Source organism: Morone saxatilis, unplaced genomic scaffold (genome assembly GCF_004916995.1).
Source record: "Morone saxatilis isolate NCDOM2014 unplaced genomic scaffold, NCSU_SB_2.0 Contig23, whole genome shotgun sequence".
NCBI lineage: Eukaryota > Metazoa > Chordata > Actinopteri > Moronidae > Morone > Morone saxatilis.
In genome coordinates this window covers 12,831,791-12,848,578 of record NW_023339796.1, presented here as the reverse complement: position 1 = coordinate 12,848,578, position 16,788 = coordinate 12,831,791, and the positions used below count along the sequence as shown (strand labels likewise).

Below are 16,788 nucleotides of genomic sequence, written 5' to 3'. Positions count from 1 at the left end.
AAAAAAAAAAAAAATTTTGCTGCAGCGATCTCAGTGTTTCAAACATTTTTAGTTACAAGTTTAGCTCAAATTCACACTGTTGTCACTTAGAGCACCCTGTTGTTCACTCATTAGGCTGCTCAGTCTGGTAGCCGAGCTCAGTCTCTCTTTCTATAGTGTGCGTGTGTGTGTTGGATGTGGCTGGAGGCTGCTGCTGTTGAATTCGGGTGGTCCTGTTCTGGCCTGCTCTCTAACCTCTCCCAATCAATGTGACGCACACACACAACACAAACACATATTACACACAACACATATACACACACACACACATATACACACACACACACACAGCAAGCTTTGGGACAAGAGGATTAAGGAAATTAAAAAAGAAATCTCTGACAAATCTCTCTATCACACAGACTCAGAATTAAGAAACTTTCCTAGTTGGCTTCAACGCTTGCACTTACGAACAGATACACAACACACACTTTAACACCTTATCTGACTCAGCCGCAGAGAACTGATGGGGTGGACAAAATAACAGAAACATGGACGTTAAGCTTAACAGCTTTTATTTACAAAGTGTTGAATGGTGTTATAATGTAAGGATGGTTCTTTTTAGTTTTCAATCTTTTTTATTCTGTCGTTCTTTTATTGCAGCTGAATTAATGTGGTGATGCAAAATGGTCAACTACTGTTTGTTGCGCATAAAATCTAATATGCTAAAATGTACATGAGTTGGAGACAAGAGAGGTTTGCTGACCAAGGCATAATTGCTGACAATAGGCTGCAACGATTCCTTGAGTAACTCGAGTAACTTGATTACAAAAAATGATCGAGGAATTTCCTCTGCCTCAAAGCCTTTTAAATAAATTTAAAGCTCACGTTTCACGGATTCTTTTTTAGTGTGACACAATGTGCTTAGTCACAGTGTTGGGGTAACGCATTTAAGTGTAACGGCGTTATTTTTTCAGTAACGGAGTAATCTAATTAATTACTTTTCCCATCGCTGCAACGCCGTTACTGAGAATGATTTTAAAGTAAGAAGCGGCTTTTGTAACATGTGTGCACAGACGACCAAAAACGTGAAATGAGCAAACGCAGCAAAGCGAAAGTAATCAGAGGACAGACAGAAGATGTCGAAGGTGTGGGATTATTTTAAATTAAAAATTAAGGACAACATCGTGGGTGTGTACATTGCAAGATGGAGCGGCGTACCGTAGTCTGAAGTAATTTTATTATTTTTATTGGAAATTTTGACTAAACGGTTTACTACTTTGCAAATATGTATAATAAATAAATGTCAATTTTCTTAAAAAGAAACAAATGGGTTTCTTATTAAGTGATCTGTCTTGTTTTCTTGTATATTTATAATTGGGCTTAATTAAGCAAAAGTATGTTTTATCCGATTACTCGATTAATCATGCAATATTCGATAGAATACTCGATTACCAAAATATCGATAGCGCAGCCCTACTGACAATTACTTTGGAATATAAGTAAACACATCAATCAAATATTGGGGCCATTATTTTGTTGTGTGTTTATGACAGTGGAGCTCACCTCTTGTTCGATCGTTGTCGTTCCCACCAGACAGTATTTGAGGTCCGCACCCGGCCAATGACAGCATTACTGCAGATCACGCTGCCCTGGATGTTACATCTGGAAATGACAAACACAAATGACATTAATTACATTCAGCTTTTATTTCTATTAATGGTTCCAAACTTGGGGTTGGGACTCCCATGGGTCCCCAAGATGAATCTGAAGGGTTAAAAAACAGCAATAGAAATAATACTTTCACCTCTTTTGGACTCTAAAAACCCTTCAAGTGAACAACTGAGAGCAAACAGTCAGATACATACAGACCTGAAAGTGGTTAGCCAGTGATTCATTTCTGGTACCACTGATAGCGACAAACTAATTAAAGATTAATATTTTGCTGGATAGGTTTGTCGTGTTAAAACATGATCTTTCCGACTCTGTTTGCTCTTTGAGCCCGCTGGAGATTCGAACATGTTTATGGTTCACATTCTGTTTCTTCCTTGTACTTTATTTACACATGGGCACGTACACACAGTTAAGAACATTCATACTGGAGCTGCCCAGTGCAGCCACAGCCTTCCACTTTCAGCTCTCCACTTGCACAGTTGTGAGTCAGTGCCACACTGGAGGTCAAACTGACAGTAGGAACATTCAGCCTGTTTCCCATCAGGGATCCTCCCACCTGCCCTGAACACTAAACATATCCAATCAACTAAACTTAATGACGTGACATTAGCATATATATTAAAGAACAACAGCAGCCACGCTGTGTGCACGTGTGTGTGTGTGTCAAACATTGTGGCCCTGTGCTGCAGTCCCACCTGAGCTGGCGCTGCCAACCTACCGTTCGCGCTCACATTCAGCCAAACCATCACCATAAAATTCTTGAGGGAGACACAGACAGTCTTGACACAGACAGTGTGTGTCCAGTGTCGGCTAACCGTGGAGGGCGTGTATATGTAAGTGTTGTGTGTGTTAGAGACTGTGTGTTTCAGTAGCTTGGGAGCCCGTGGAGAACACATGTTGGTCTGCCCAGCAGTGACGCACACCACTTGGCCCTCGCCACCTCACACACACAGACAGGTTTGTATTGGCCCATTCTATTCAGGTGGTTAGGCTGGAGGGAGAGGGAGAAAAGAGTGTGTGTCTGTGTCCTGTGGCGTGTGTGTGTGTGTGTGTGTGTGTGTGCAAGTGACTACCTAGGAGGTGGCGGTGGGTAGTTGGTATGGGAGATTACAAGATTCAGAGTTTTGTAACATTAAGAGAGAGGGAGAGAGAGAGACCACCAAAGAAGCTTCAGACTGAAACACCACTAATTACTAACACCAGGCTCCTCCTTGCCATGACCCCCATCATCCCTCTCTCTCTCTCCTTCTCTCTCTCACACACACACACACACGTCAACCCCCACCTCCTGTGCCAACCCCCCCTGTAAAGTTGACCCCTACTATCCCCCTTCCCAAACACGCAGCGCTTTGTCAACAACTTCTGGTCAGCTCCAAACAAAGAAACAAGAAATGCGAGGGGTTTCTGCGACATGGCCGGGGTCTGCTAATCCCCTCACACTGGCTCTTTCTTTCCTTCTTTCTCCTTCCTTCTTATGTCCTCAAAAAAAAAAGAAAAGAAAGAATTGCAATTTCTTTCTTGCGTGCTAGCTTGCTTTCCCCTGGCTTCTTTCTTCCCTTCTCTCATCTCTCTCGTTCTTTCATGTTCTTTGTGCGTGCACCTACATGGGCATGATGAGGGTCCCCATGCTGGCTGGCTGGGGTCCCTGAAAGGCTTAAGAAGAGATGGAGAGAGACAGAAAGAGAGTGAGAGGAGAGAGATGACGCTGAGGCCTTGATGGAGAGAAAAGAGAGGGAGGAGTAAGAAATTGAGATAAAAGAAAAGGAGCCTGTGAATGAGTGCATTAAAATCCAGACTTGAGGCCAAGATGAGTCTCTTTCTACCAGTTTCTGGCTAAGAGACTGAGCAGATCAATCTACATGCTTCTACAGTAGCTACTGGCAGTCTCAGTACAAGTCGTCTTTTATTGCAACAAAGCAGTCAATTTTGACTACTTAGACTACTGGCTACATTTGACAAGCCTGATGTGGAATAACATGGCTGACAATGATGTATCACCAGTTTTAGCCCTTCGCAAGTGAAATCATAATGTGGCAAACACAATGTCTGAGTCTGTTATTCCTTTCAGGTTCATTCCAGTGATATTTCAGCTGAAAAGAAGTTGAAATTACGTAAAGAAAAGCGCAGTATTTTGAGCATATCCTCTGGAAGTTTCTGTTTTCTGAATGTATGTATGGATGAATGAATGCATCTAAATCATATATATAATATATATTAATTAAGGTAAGCAAATCTTGTAATAAAGTTCACTAAGCCGCCTTACAAACTAATGCTGTGCATACAAACTTTCTTCAAATGCACACAACTATTAGAGATCCCAGAGTTTCGTAAGATACATAATTTATCGAATGTGTACAAATTGATGTACAAGACGTCTAGGACATTTGGGTATGAATATTTCCTTGTAAATATTATACGGCCACTTTAAGCTAGGAAAAGGGGAAATGTTATGGTGTTAGCCTAATAAATAACACAGAGAATTATCAAATAGCCCAGACTCTTGCTGTCGAGACCTTTCAAGCTCCCGCAGTGTTCCACAAATTCCATAACCAGTGGGAAACTTAGTATAGGCGAGTAAATTAGCGGTTAAATGGAATATATGGATGTTGTGTGTTTCAGTTCAGCAGCTTTGTGTTTGTTTGGAACTGATCTCTGGCTGGTTGCACACCAATAGTTGCATTGTTAACTCAGCGCTCCCTGTTTGACCCCATAGAGCACAGAAAACAAAACCTGTTACACCTCCCATCAACGGACACACACATGCACAAGCATCTGCCTGACACACACACACACGCACATTTGCACACAGGGGCACCTAGAAAATTCAATGGAAAGATATGCAATGAATGAAGAAGTAGGCATACCACTGTTTTTACATATGAAAACCAAACAGTGTTAACAAATAACAAAGGCAATGTTTAGGGGGTGGTGAAACACATAAATGGTATTACAAAATGTCATGTAAAAATGAAAATTTGAATGGAGATGAAAGGTGTTCATTACAAGTTTTTTTCCTGGCAACATATGATCACTCATCTTATTTTTAAATATCAGTTTACCAAATTCTGCTTTGACTCACACTGTATATGCATGTGCTAACTGAACACCAAACAAAAGCAGATGTGAGGATTAAACTTTATAAACATGCTTTGACGGCAAATTTTTTTTTCAGGCTATACTAAGATGTTCGCAGAAGCACTTCAAAGCACATGTCAGCATGTGTTTATGTGTGTACAGATGTGTGTGTTCTCACCCCTCCTCGATGGTAACCCCGTGCATGATGATAGAGTTGGTGACTTTGACCTTCTCTTTGACAGTGGTGGAGCTTCCAATGGTGGACCGCTTTATGGAAGTCTTATCTGCTACCTGGCACAGTGCTCCGATGATACTGTCTGATCCCATCTGAAGACAGAGCGAAAATGCACACACAAACAGTAACATTACTCAAACATGGATAGACACACGGGCCTCTTCAATGATGGTGAAATGCAAATTAGACTCTGAGAGATGATAGAGTGAGCTGTGATAAAGAACTGAAGATAACAGAAAATATGGATTTGGCTAACTATGTACCTGACATCTTTCAGAAATGACAGCCGATGGGTGGACTGCTGGCTCTTCAAACAGCTTTGGGGCCTAGTAGGGAGAAGACAGAAGAGAGGGAGACATAAGATGAAAAGCCTATGAAAGAACAGAAAGATGATTAAATGCCTTCAATTATCTCTCTGGAGGAATAAGGCCATACAACATTCAAATAAACATGCAATTTTGCCTTAAATGGAACTGGCTAAATAGAAGTAGCATTCAGTGAAATATGAAAATGCAATATGAAAAATAAAAAGTTAAGAAAATGTGAAAAAATAGCACAAAAAATACATAATTTTGCACACAGTGATGTCTGCAATTAGCATTTTTTGACCAATGAACAGTCCAAAACTTACAATACTGTTATATAAGACGAAGAAAAATAGCCAATTGTCACACTTAAGAGGCTGGAAGCAGAGAATGTTTGCTATTTTTGCTTGAAACAATAAATCGATTATCGATGCATTTCAGTTGACTAATCTTTGCAGCTCTAATACTTATGTAATGAAATTAAAGCCATGTATACATCTAGGATCATAAAACTGAACTCCCTCCAAACATACTCCATCACACATGTTCAGAACAAAAACCCTCGAAGGAGCAGGCTAGTGTCTGACTCACCAGTCGGTTCGCTTCTATGTAAGCAGCTAAAGTGTTGACGCGGTAGCAAAGGCCCTCGTCCATAATGTGAACGTAGCAGCGGAGTTTTCCTCCGTGGTAAGCCTCACTCATGTCCCCACGGTGGTCATTCCAACAAGAGCGCTCCTGGGCCAGCTTGAGGAGAGGCTCGTCTCTTGATGAGATGAGGAGCTCTGGAAAATAAAAAGAGAGAAAGAGAAAGAGAGGCAGGACGAAGGAGTTAAAATGATGATACATACACAGTGTTTTGGGGGATTTTGTGTGCTTGGGATAAGAGTTTTTTACTTTTTTTGTCAGCTTGATACCATGTCTATGTCAGTTTTCATTTTGAGCAAAAGCCAAACCTAGATACTTGCTGATGGCTTATGAATGACATCAAGAGCTGCGGGTTACAGTGCAGTTAAGTGCAACTACTGACCGTGGTTTGTAGAGCCGTCATTCTTGATCTGGTTCTGATCCTCTGTGTCATCTTTGCCTTTCTGACTGATTGTTTTGGAAAACTGCTTCCGCACCAAATACGGTACCAACTCACCCCGGATTGATGAGATGGACCTACAATACAAGAATATACAACAAGATTTCAATGTGCCGTGGATGTTAAGCAAAGTCATCAGTATCATACATTAGCGATAAAGTCAATAATCCTGATTTAATGTGCTGTCTTTAGATAGCGGTACGCTTCCTAATCGTCACTTGGTGAAGAAAACTGAGAGTAAAATACTAAATGAACAAGTGAGGAAAATAGTTTGTGAGTGAGCCCCTTTCTGTAAACACAGAAAAGACAGCTGAGATGGTTAACACATTTACCTTGCAATTATTTGACTGCATGATTTTTCCGTATTTACTTCCTCTTTAACTTGTAATGTTCTTGGCAAATGCTTTGGAGCTATTTGTGCTTTAAATCTGATTATATATCATCAGAGAGGAAAAGGCCAAGGGTGTGCCAGAAACCGGCACTACTTTGAAGAAAGTCTCCCCCTAAAATGAATATATAGATTCATCCATTTAGCCACTGCAGTTAAAGTTCACACACTACTAAATTATGTTATGTAATAATTTGGAGGATGCATTAGACTCAATAAATTACAATCAACAGTGAGTTAGAGTTAGAATATAAATGTATGTTAATGAAATAAATTTAAGTGAATGATGTGTAATGTATTAAAAATAAAGTAAAAACAACTAGCATCTCAGGTTCTTATGACTTTTAAAAACAACACAGATAAAACTTCAGGTCTCTCTCTGCGTAAATCAGGAGCTAATTTCTTCTTCCTCCTCTTTCCACTGTGCTATGCTCAGTGTTCCTCTCCAACACCCCCCCCCCTTACTTGCCCTCTCTTACTTTCTTTTAAAGGGAGATTAGAATTTCCATCTGAATGACAGGAGAAAAACAACAGTTACTCTGTCTATTTCTCTCCTTGAGCAAGAGACAGAGAAAGAGCATGGAGGAGAAAGGAAGAGAGAGAGAGAGATGAGCTGTGAAAAGAAAGTCCAAGAAAAGAACTGAAGAAAGAAATGAGTCATCTAACAAGAGATGATATATGGAGGGGGCAGAGTGTGCGTTAGTGATGTAATGACGTAAGATTTATATCTACATCTCCATGGCAAATTACTATGTTCAAGTGTGCCCCTCGCCTTAACCAAAAATATTCAGTAGAAGAGAGTTTGTTGGCTTGGTTTTGGATTTATGTATCAAATAAAACTTGGATACCCTCCATTTAAAATAGTTAAAATGTAAAACTGGGCAATAATAGATTTCCTCAGTCTAACCTCCAGCCAAGCGCCCACTTTCTCATCACCACCCTGTTTTGAGAAGTGTGGTGCTGTGCTGTTCCTGAGCTTGCAACCTTGCCTGGAATGCATCTGGATCTAGTTCCATCCTTATCAAACATGCTTGATATGTTTGCCTTTTAATGTGCTACCCCAAATCTCCTTTTAAGTGTGGACAGTTTGCCAAAAACCTATGATGATTGTTTGGAAATGATGAGTTAGGACATCATCTGAAAATATATTGTCTAGAGAGCAGAAGATCAGTTGGCTTTATGGGCAGTGCGGATTGAAGTGCTATGGAGAGTGTTTTTTTGTTTTTTTAAAGTTGCTGCCTTAGTGTTGGTGATTGGACTATTGGCCTTGGCAGAGGTCTGTTCTTTCCCAGTGCTCTTCTAGTTCAATATGTTTTCTGGCCACAAGCAGTAAATGGATGACAGATGGATGTCTACTGTGATGACAAGTGGCTCGGCTTCCAAACCTACCTTATCTTGTCTTATTTTCCTTCTTTTTCTGCAAATCATGCCTCCCTTAAGATCACGCTATGGCCTTAACTTTATAAATTACAGAATTTTATTCAGTTCCAATCTTTCTATTCTTGTCAATGCATCTTATAATGGTAAAGGTAAGAACATGCTAGTAAAACACAGTGATTTATTTACAGAAATAGAAAAACTACAGAAAAAAATGTCTATTTCCATACATGTTATGGCCTTGAATCACGAGGTGACTATATTGTTACACCTCTACTCAATACCATTATGTTATTACCAACACCAGCTTTAAACACTTTAATACAAGCTAATGCCATACAGATCATATAGATCTTTGAGTATTCAGAGTCTAACCATGCATCTATTGCCTGGGTAGTTACAGAAGGCTCCCTGTGACACTGCTTCACTTCAGAGGCTAAAGGCCTAACAGCCTGCCTCAGTGACACATAGTAAAACAAATTAACACCTCGCTAGAATACCCTGCTAAAAGGACCTTTCAAAGCCTTACACACCATGTAACCATGTTTAACACTTGCTACAGATTAAGCGGCAAATGTGAATGTCTGTTTGACTGTGTGGGTTCATGTCCAAGTGTATGTGTGTACTTAATATGCATACTGCTCACACCGCAGAGAAAAATGGGTCATTTTCAGATTATTTTTGTAAAGATTTAGGGTTAAAATTCAAGGTTATGTGTTAATTTTTATATTCATAGTCAGAAATAAGTGAAGAACTCACTTGTTGTCAGCGAGAAAGTCCACCACTGCTTTTTTCAGACAGTAAAGGTGAGCGTCCACGAGGCCAGTTTTGATGTGCATCCTCGGATGTCTGAAAGTAAAAGAAAGATACAGAATCAAGAGAGGACAATTATATGAAAATTTGACTTTTTACATATTCATGAGGTTAGCTTGCTTTGCAAAAACTCACACAGCACAAGAAAAGGAATCATCTATGACATTTTACACACGAAGACTGAAAGAAAATACATCAGAATTTCCATCAGAATATGCATTTGTGGCGTCCTACCACTCTGCATACACGCACCAATTTCATGACAAACAGCTTAACCCTAGCTGCTACTTGGAGGACAATTTGCTTTGATTCTTTTCATCACCTGCTGTTTTAATGTTTTATGTTTGCTTCTCATTTACTGAAAACCCTTTTAATTTACCTCCGCTTTGCACATAGGACAGGAACACTTGATGGAAACCAGACACAGCCATAGGCTTACATAAAAGTCAGAGAATAGTGACATCTGTCTATTGTCCTCTGTCAGCTACCATAGATGTGGCCCCAGTGAGCTGCTGCCATGAGACAGGTTTATGTTGACTGGGGGGCCACACTCACACACACACATATGCATTCACTCATTCACACATTTACCCACACACGGACACACAGTGGCCAGGGTTTGAACATGTGACATTTACGAAGCGAGAGCCAAAGAAAACCATTTTATCCACCAGGTTTCAATAAACAAATCCTCCCTCACCCCTTCACCCTCACCGACTACCCATCCTCCTCTTCCTCTGCCCTTTCAATCATTACATAATAAAAACAGTGGGGTGCATTGTTTCTAAAAAGGACCATACCACTGCTTTTACATGTTTTAGCCCATTTACTACAAATCACATATACCATCCATTACTGCTAACCATTTTTCAAAGCATGCTGCAATGATTTAGATTTTTTAAGTTGTAAAAGCAGATTGATTTGAAAAGCCTGTGTCTCATTACCTCACAACAATAACGTAACTTTGACAGAATTAAAAGCAGACATGCTGTTCACTGTTCACAATGATGTTCAGATCTGAGCAAGCGGATTTATAATCTCATACTGAAATCAATAGAAATCTAATGGCCCCGAGACTGTTGTGTTAATCAATCAAGACATCTGGGTGGTAGTCAAAACTAAAGAACTACAACTATTCTCCCCTCTGCCAGTAAGTATTCATGTAACACTACAGTTGTCTTAGCATGGTAATGTTTGAGTCAAAATTGTGCTTGCTTCACAAACACATGAAATACAAATATCTTAAGCACCTTCATTGCTTTTTGGCACTGAGTGTTTAAGTCTTTGGAATGCTACAAGAGAGATTAACATGATTCTTCCAAAAGATGTTCCCTCATTTAGTATTGTGATGATGGTGGTGTTTTTTTTCTGATGTAACTTTCTCCTTCAAATCAAAACCACTAATTGAGCGTGCTTATTCAGAAAACAAATCCATCTACTACGGGCATTGACACTGGCCGCCAGTCAATGTCACTTAAAATCATATGCATGGCTGCCACAACTCATCTTACTGGCAATGGCAAAAGCCTTCCAGGATTATAAGTGAAACAATGTTTGTTTGTTTTTTAATGATTTTCTGTCCATATTCAAAGTTGGAAACATTCCACAATAAAGCCTGAATTGACAGAATAAAGGCTTAAAATAAAATAAAAATAAAACTTATTTGCTGGGAGCACCGCTTAACATGTACATAGAAATGAGCAATAATGAATAAATAAATGTCATATAAAATATCTGCAATGACCCAGGAGAGGATACTGAAACTGGCTTGGGATTGAATAAGAAAATTAATGATAAAAAATGTCAACTTGTCTTTGTCTTCCTACCTCTCCTCAGCTCATTTCCTTCCTCTCCCTTCTATCAAAAACTCCTTTCTACAATTTTCCAGCTCTCCTCTCCCCGCCATTCATATCTCTCTCCCTCTCTTCACCAGTCTTGCAGTATAACTAGAGTGACTCAGGAGGATTGCTTGGTCACACATATTTTACAACCAGATGCTGAAAGCCATAAATCAAACTGTGTGTGTGTCCATCTGTGTTAAGGTATTTTATTCAAAAGCATAAAAACACATGTGCATGCACACACAGATACGCTCTGTAGGTGTTTGTCAAATGTATTTATTGATACAACCTTTCCCAGGTGTGTGCCTGTGTGTGCCTGTGTGTGTGTATCCTGGGCTTCAAGTGGAATTTATGTGTACAACCAACATGTGACACCATTGTTTGGCACCTGCGGGTGGCCAGGAGAGAGAGACGGGGAGAGAGAGACAGGCAGAGAGAGAGAGAGAGAGCAAGAGTAGCAACAGGTGCCCTTATTAGGGGTACCTGCTGTTGTTTTCTCACACATTAGCACTTGATTGTGACACTGACTGTGCTGTGGGTCTCTATTTTTTCCTCAACATGTAAAAATTCAGAAGCTTTTCTTTTCCCCGACATTGCAACAGGCTGCTCTTATTCATTACTGTGAAGTGACGGTGTGATGTGATCAAGCAACCAATCACCTGCTGAGCTGAATCAGACAGATCCTGAGCCATCTCCTCTTCTTATCAAAATATTTACTAGATGTTCTACACAGTCGCCTCAGCCTTTAGACATGTGGCCTGCTTATGTTCAAAGAACCTTAATAAGCCCAATATCGCATTTCATAAAGCTGTATTAAATTATTCTGACAGCAGCAGAGGCAATCTTTTTTTCCTTATTTCAGGCAAAGCATGGTGCCTCCACTATAAAACACTGTGGGAAACCCTACATTAGCAACTGCAACTATTACTGTGAATTTTTGGAGTAGAAAAGGGAAAAAGGCAAACCAATAACAAAAATAGCTTCAAGTGACACTATCAACAGCAGGTTTTAATGGAGCAATCAACCAGTAAAAATTGCTGGGTCAGAAGCATGATGATAAAGAAAGTGTAAAGTATAAGTGCTGCACCTAATGTAGAAAAAGGCTTTGGGGAAAGTGGACGGTACCTCAGAGGGTGTGGTGATTAGACATGATCTCAGTCAGTGAAATTACCCATTCAATATCTATTAAACAGAGGTGCCAAAACAACCACCTAATTTTCTTTAAAACAAAATCCTCCACATGAGAACTGTGTGTACGCAGGGCATGACAACCCACAATTCAGGGTGAGGAAAATACCAACAATGGCCCTACTTGCATCACTCCTTGACACAAAAATATTGCCCAAACAGTTAATTCAACCTTTAAAAAATCATAAAACTTTTATTTTACTGAAATAGCACTAGTGAGTCTTGAGTCAAAGATGGCATTACTCATAAACTAGGTAATAAACTAGCATTTTGTTTTTCTTTATACCCCCAAATCCAGACTCCCCTCCTCTTTAATCCTAAACTAAATAGGACATTTTTTTAAGCATTACTAGTCTGTCTGATTCAAAACACTGAGCACTGGAAACATGCAACTTCTCTAGTTTACACTTTTTTGCAGAATCCAACAACAACAAACATCTTGCATTTCCCAAACAAGGGTAAACATCATGCTTTTCCTAAGACCAGCATCATGTGATTTCTGGTTGCTGTGAGTGCTGTAGAGCTCAGTGTCAAGGGGAGCAGGAATTTAGTGCCTCTGCAGGCAAGGATGACTCAACCCTTGGATTAATGACTGACAACTAAAGTACCACTGAAGTCCTCAGTGGGAGAGAGGAGTCACATCTCTCTCGCTTTCAAACACACACAAACACACACAGCATAATGTCTTATTTAGTTACAACTAAAACCCCACAGCGGACGATGACTCAGACGCAGCAGATTGACTGTTAATACCCTCATTAGCCAGGTTTCCACTACAGAGCCAACAGAGCTGAAGGGCTTACGACTTACTCAGGGCATTCAACTATTGCTTCCAAAATAAAATGTGTGTGATTCCCTTAATACCATGCTAGTCTAATAGATGTTTTCTTAATTGAGCTGACTTGCACATCTGAACCTGTGTTATAAGCCTGAAGTGCACATGGTTCAGTCCGAAACACATATGACGACGCCATCTTTGCGTGACAAATGACAATTAATCGATCATCAAAATAGTTATGTACATTTTCTGACCACCGACTAATCGATTAATTGACTAATTGTTTCAAGCCTAATCTTTACGTTATATATCAGACATGATAGATTACAGAAAAAGGGACATGAAATCCAGACTGACAACTAGTTAGCTCACAATCCTACCAAATGATTCAGAGGTTCTGACTTTAAAAAAGAAAAGAAAAACTATAAAGAGCCAGCAAGAAAATATCCACGTAAAAAAATAAAGCAAATGCACAAAAGTGATATACAAGCATATAAATAAAAGATAATCATTTCTAACTTATCACTTTATGGTTTCCAGTCTTTAATAAAAGTACAGTACATAGAGTACAAATTAAAGTGAAATATACTTATTTTGTTATTGCATTAATGTAATCCTGACCTTTTGTTGTACTGCAAAGGAAGTTATTTAATTTTTGGAAGGTACCGCACATGTGGTATTTGTGTTGATTGGGTTTTAGCCCCTCTGTTTTGTGCCATCATTGCAAACAGATGCAAACAAACTCCTTGTCCAATATCTTAAAGGTCATTGCAGTTAAAATATGCTTCTCAAAAATGCTTGGCTGTTTTCATAATGATCTGAACTTCAAGACAAAAGAAAATACCACAAGCAACTACATTTACCATGTTAGCAAGGGCACATGATGCAGAAGCATTATAGTTAGATATGGATGTGATTTTATACTGACTGTAACTAATGATACTACCCAAACAGGAACCTCAATGGTTTCGCTTGAATCTCTCTCATGATCTGAACAATTTTGATTTTGAATCGGTCCATTAATACACAATCAACTACTCCTCCAGGCCTTCATCCAAAGGACTCTGACAGGTGGAGCTTTAATGTATGAGGGGAAGCTCAGCTGGAGTCCTTTCACACCGTTTAAGCAATTTCCAGGTCAAACAATTTCACATGTGCAGAATGTATTGAGCTAACACACCTACACCATGTGGAAAACATAAAGAAGGAGAGTAGACAAAAAATGACACAGGATTGCAGGATTGGAGGTTGAACAAGGATGGGAGGATGAATGAATGGATGGGTGGGTGATCGTATTGGGGGAAATAAATAAGGAGAGATGCCTGAAAGAACAAAGGGTCGGGGGGAAATAACTCTGCACCAACAACAAAGAGACTTTTAACTTTACATGTAAAGATTACAAAGGAAGACACCTGTAGTGTATGTATGAAGTGCCCTTTGAGTGGATGGCACTGATGGGCAAAACAGTCAGATCTTGTAAATCCACCTGGGGCGGGTTATAAAAATCCAGAACTCCAGAAATGCATTCTGTTATTACGTAGGCGGTAAATACTGTATGTGGAGAGATTTTTAAAATCTGTTTCGTGTGCTTGTGTGACATGTATGTGTATAAATGATCTGAGGTGATTTAAACGTTATAAGTCTTTCAATGTAAGCCGTAAATGTTTAGCTGTGGGCTCATGTTTCCATAACACTGTGACAAGGTGTGAGTGTTTTCTCTCAATCACTGTCCACCTCGAGGTTGTGTTACGTGTTTCTATGTGTTCATATAAGCATTTCTGTGTGTGTAAGAGATAGAATATGTGTTTATATATGTGTGTGTGTGTGTGTGTCTGAAGATTTCCCTGTGCAGGGAAGCATGTAAGCAGCTGCTCTGGCCCCCTCTTATTGGCCAGAATTTACAGTGGCTTTGGCTCCATGAAGTATTTACGAGCTCCCAAAACACCCGCTCTCACACATACATGCATTTTAGGATTCCGAAACGAAAACCTACCTAGAGTATTCTTCCTGTAACAAAAATCCCACACACCCGCCACAGAACCTTTAGCCTAAAACACACCGACTCGGATTAGAAACCAAAACATCTGCTCTCCTTACTACAAACTACAGATGTGCACAACGTATTTATCAGTCAAACCCAAAACACTGATCACCACTGATGTTTGGATGAGAGTATTTTGCTGACAACATAGAGGTAAAGAGACAAAATATGTTTTTGTAATTCAGACTTTTAAGTTACTTACTTCCTCATGATAGATTTTCTAATTGATAGCCCGTCCTCCAGATCGGCCTCATTGGCCATGAACAGCAGCCTCTTCCCTGACTGATCCACTCCCACAAAGTCTCTCTGCTCACCTGGGGAATAATACACAATATCTAATATTAATAGAAAATAATAGAGACTAACAGTAAGTGACAGTTCTATCTACAGCAATCTATGCAAACAGTCTCATCTCCTGTGATTCATTTTTCCTTTTACCTGTCTTTTTCTTGCCCTTCTGGCCCGGGACTGTCTCTGTGAATTCATGGGCTTTGCTCATTAGCATGGCCAGTGTTGCATTGTGGGCTCTAAACAGGTCAACCACTTCATGAAGTGCCACGTCCGTTATCAGGTCACAACTCACCACCAGGATGTCCGTCTGAAGAGGGAAATTGAGAAGAAAGAGTAAATTAAGACAAAATGGCCATAACCTACAGGATCTGCTGGGATGAACTATTATTGCTTCACTAAGTAAAGAGATTTCAGGCTTCCAGAAAGAGGTTTCTGGCTTGTGCCTCATTTTGGAACAAAATCTTTCCACCTGTTGTGACTTTAAAGACATTTCCAATGTCACACCGCACGCACACGCACACACACACACACACACACACACACAAAAGCCCACAAAAAACACAGACATGCATGACATAGAGTGTAAAGGGCAAGTTGTGTTTACAAAGTGAGGTTTGCTCACTCACGACAGTCATCTCGGCATGCATGTAGACTATACATAAATTAATGTGGCGACAATCCTCCACATAAACACCTCAAAACATGAGAGCTTGGACTTTCAATAGTCATGACAGAAACTGGCTCACTGAGCTGGAATTTGGGACAAACATATAGACAGAGAGAGAGAAAGATGAAGGAATAACTGTTTTTTGGTCAACAGTGAGCTTTTCCAAGTTTAGCATTGCTTGTATATAAGCCAAACCCACACAAACACTTGTAGGGCCTGTGTTAAAGTGACTTAAACTCTGGTGACAGTGAATAATAAATCCTGCTTTGTTTCATTGTTTTTGTTTAACAATGTGTCTGTTTCTCCTCAGCTGATCCGATTACGTTGAAAGTGTGCTTTATTACAAAAGGCTTGAATGCAAGTGTCCTTGTCATCCTCTAGCTGCATAAATACTGCTATATGTACGGTGACATCACAACAATGAATGCAAACAAATAACTGAAAATGAAATGAAGCATATGCCAAGAGAAATGCAATATGTAATTAGGGAGAACTCAAAAACAACACTTTGAAGGAAATGGCAAACAGTAAACCTGTGTTTGCTAAATGAATCTGAAATCTTGCTCAACTCTTTTGTAAAATAAATCGTCATCCTCAAACCTGGCATATATCCAAATATGTTTGTATCCAGTCCAGGTTTACTTTTCTATCTATCATTCCCCTGGCAAAAACTGACACATGGTCACATAACCTTCCTTGTACCTTCCTCTCTTACCCAGAACAACGAGCTAGGCTGGCTGGCTTTGAGCACCTTCCTATGAACTGATCCAAAAACAGCACAGCTCTAACATCACAACGACAAAGAAAACAAGGATCTCTGTGCTTGATTTTCAAAACTCAAATGACAAAAAACACACTCCTGTTTTAAATGCGAGCTATTTTCAGCATTGCAGCTATGTAATAATATATATGTCAATGTAGGTCTTTAACTTTGTATGTCAGCACACAGCTTGTGAATTCCACAGACATATCACTTACTCTACCACCAACAGCCTAGATCGGTCATTTTAACTGGCCTCCAATGATGCTACATGTCTGTGTGTGTGTTTGTGTGT

The 16,788-nt window shown here is 39.8% G+C and overlaps 1 protein-coding gene across 1 annotated transcript in view; it reads right to left on the bottom strand.

Moving 5' to 3' along the window:
- The window catches only part of eif2b3 (eukaryotic translation initiation factor 2B, subunit 3 gamma), a 29,888-nt gene that overhangs the window by 3,469 nt on the left and 9,631 nt on the right, over window positions 1-16,788 (bottom strand). Inside the window, 10 exon segments of the mRNA XM_035671266.1 lie at window position 96; window positions 1,543-1,595; window positions 1,598-1,641; window positions 4,904-5,052; window positions 5,224-5,286; window positions 5,857-6,047; window positions 6,293-6,426; window positions 8,874-8,963; window positions 14,978-15,089; window positions 15,214-15,373. Coding sequence (XP_035527159.1) covers window position 96; window positions 1,543-1,595; window positions 1,598-1,641; window positions 4,904-5,052; window positions 5,224-5,286; window positions 5,857-6,047; window positions 6,293-6,426; window positions 8,874-8,963; window positions 14,978-15,089; window positions 15,214-15,373 — 997 coding nt within the window.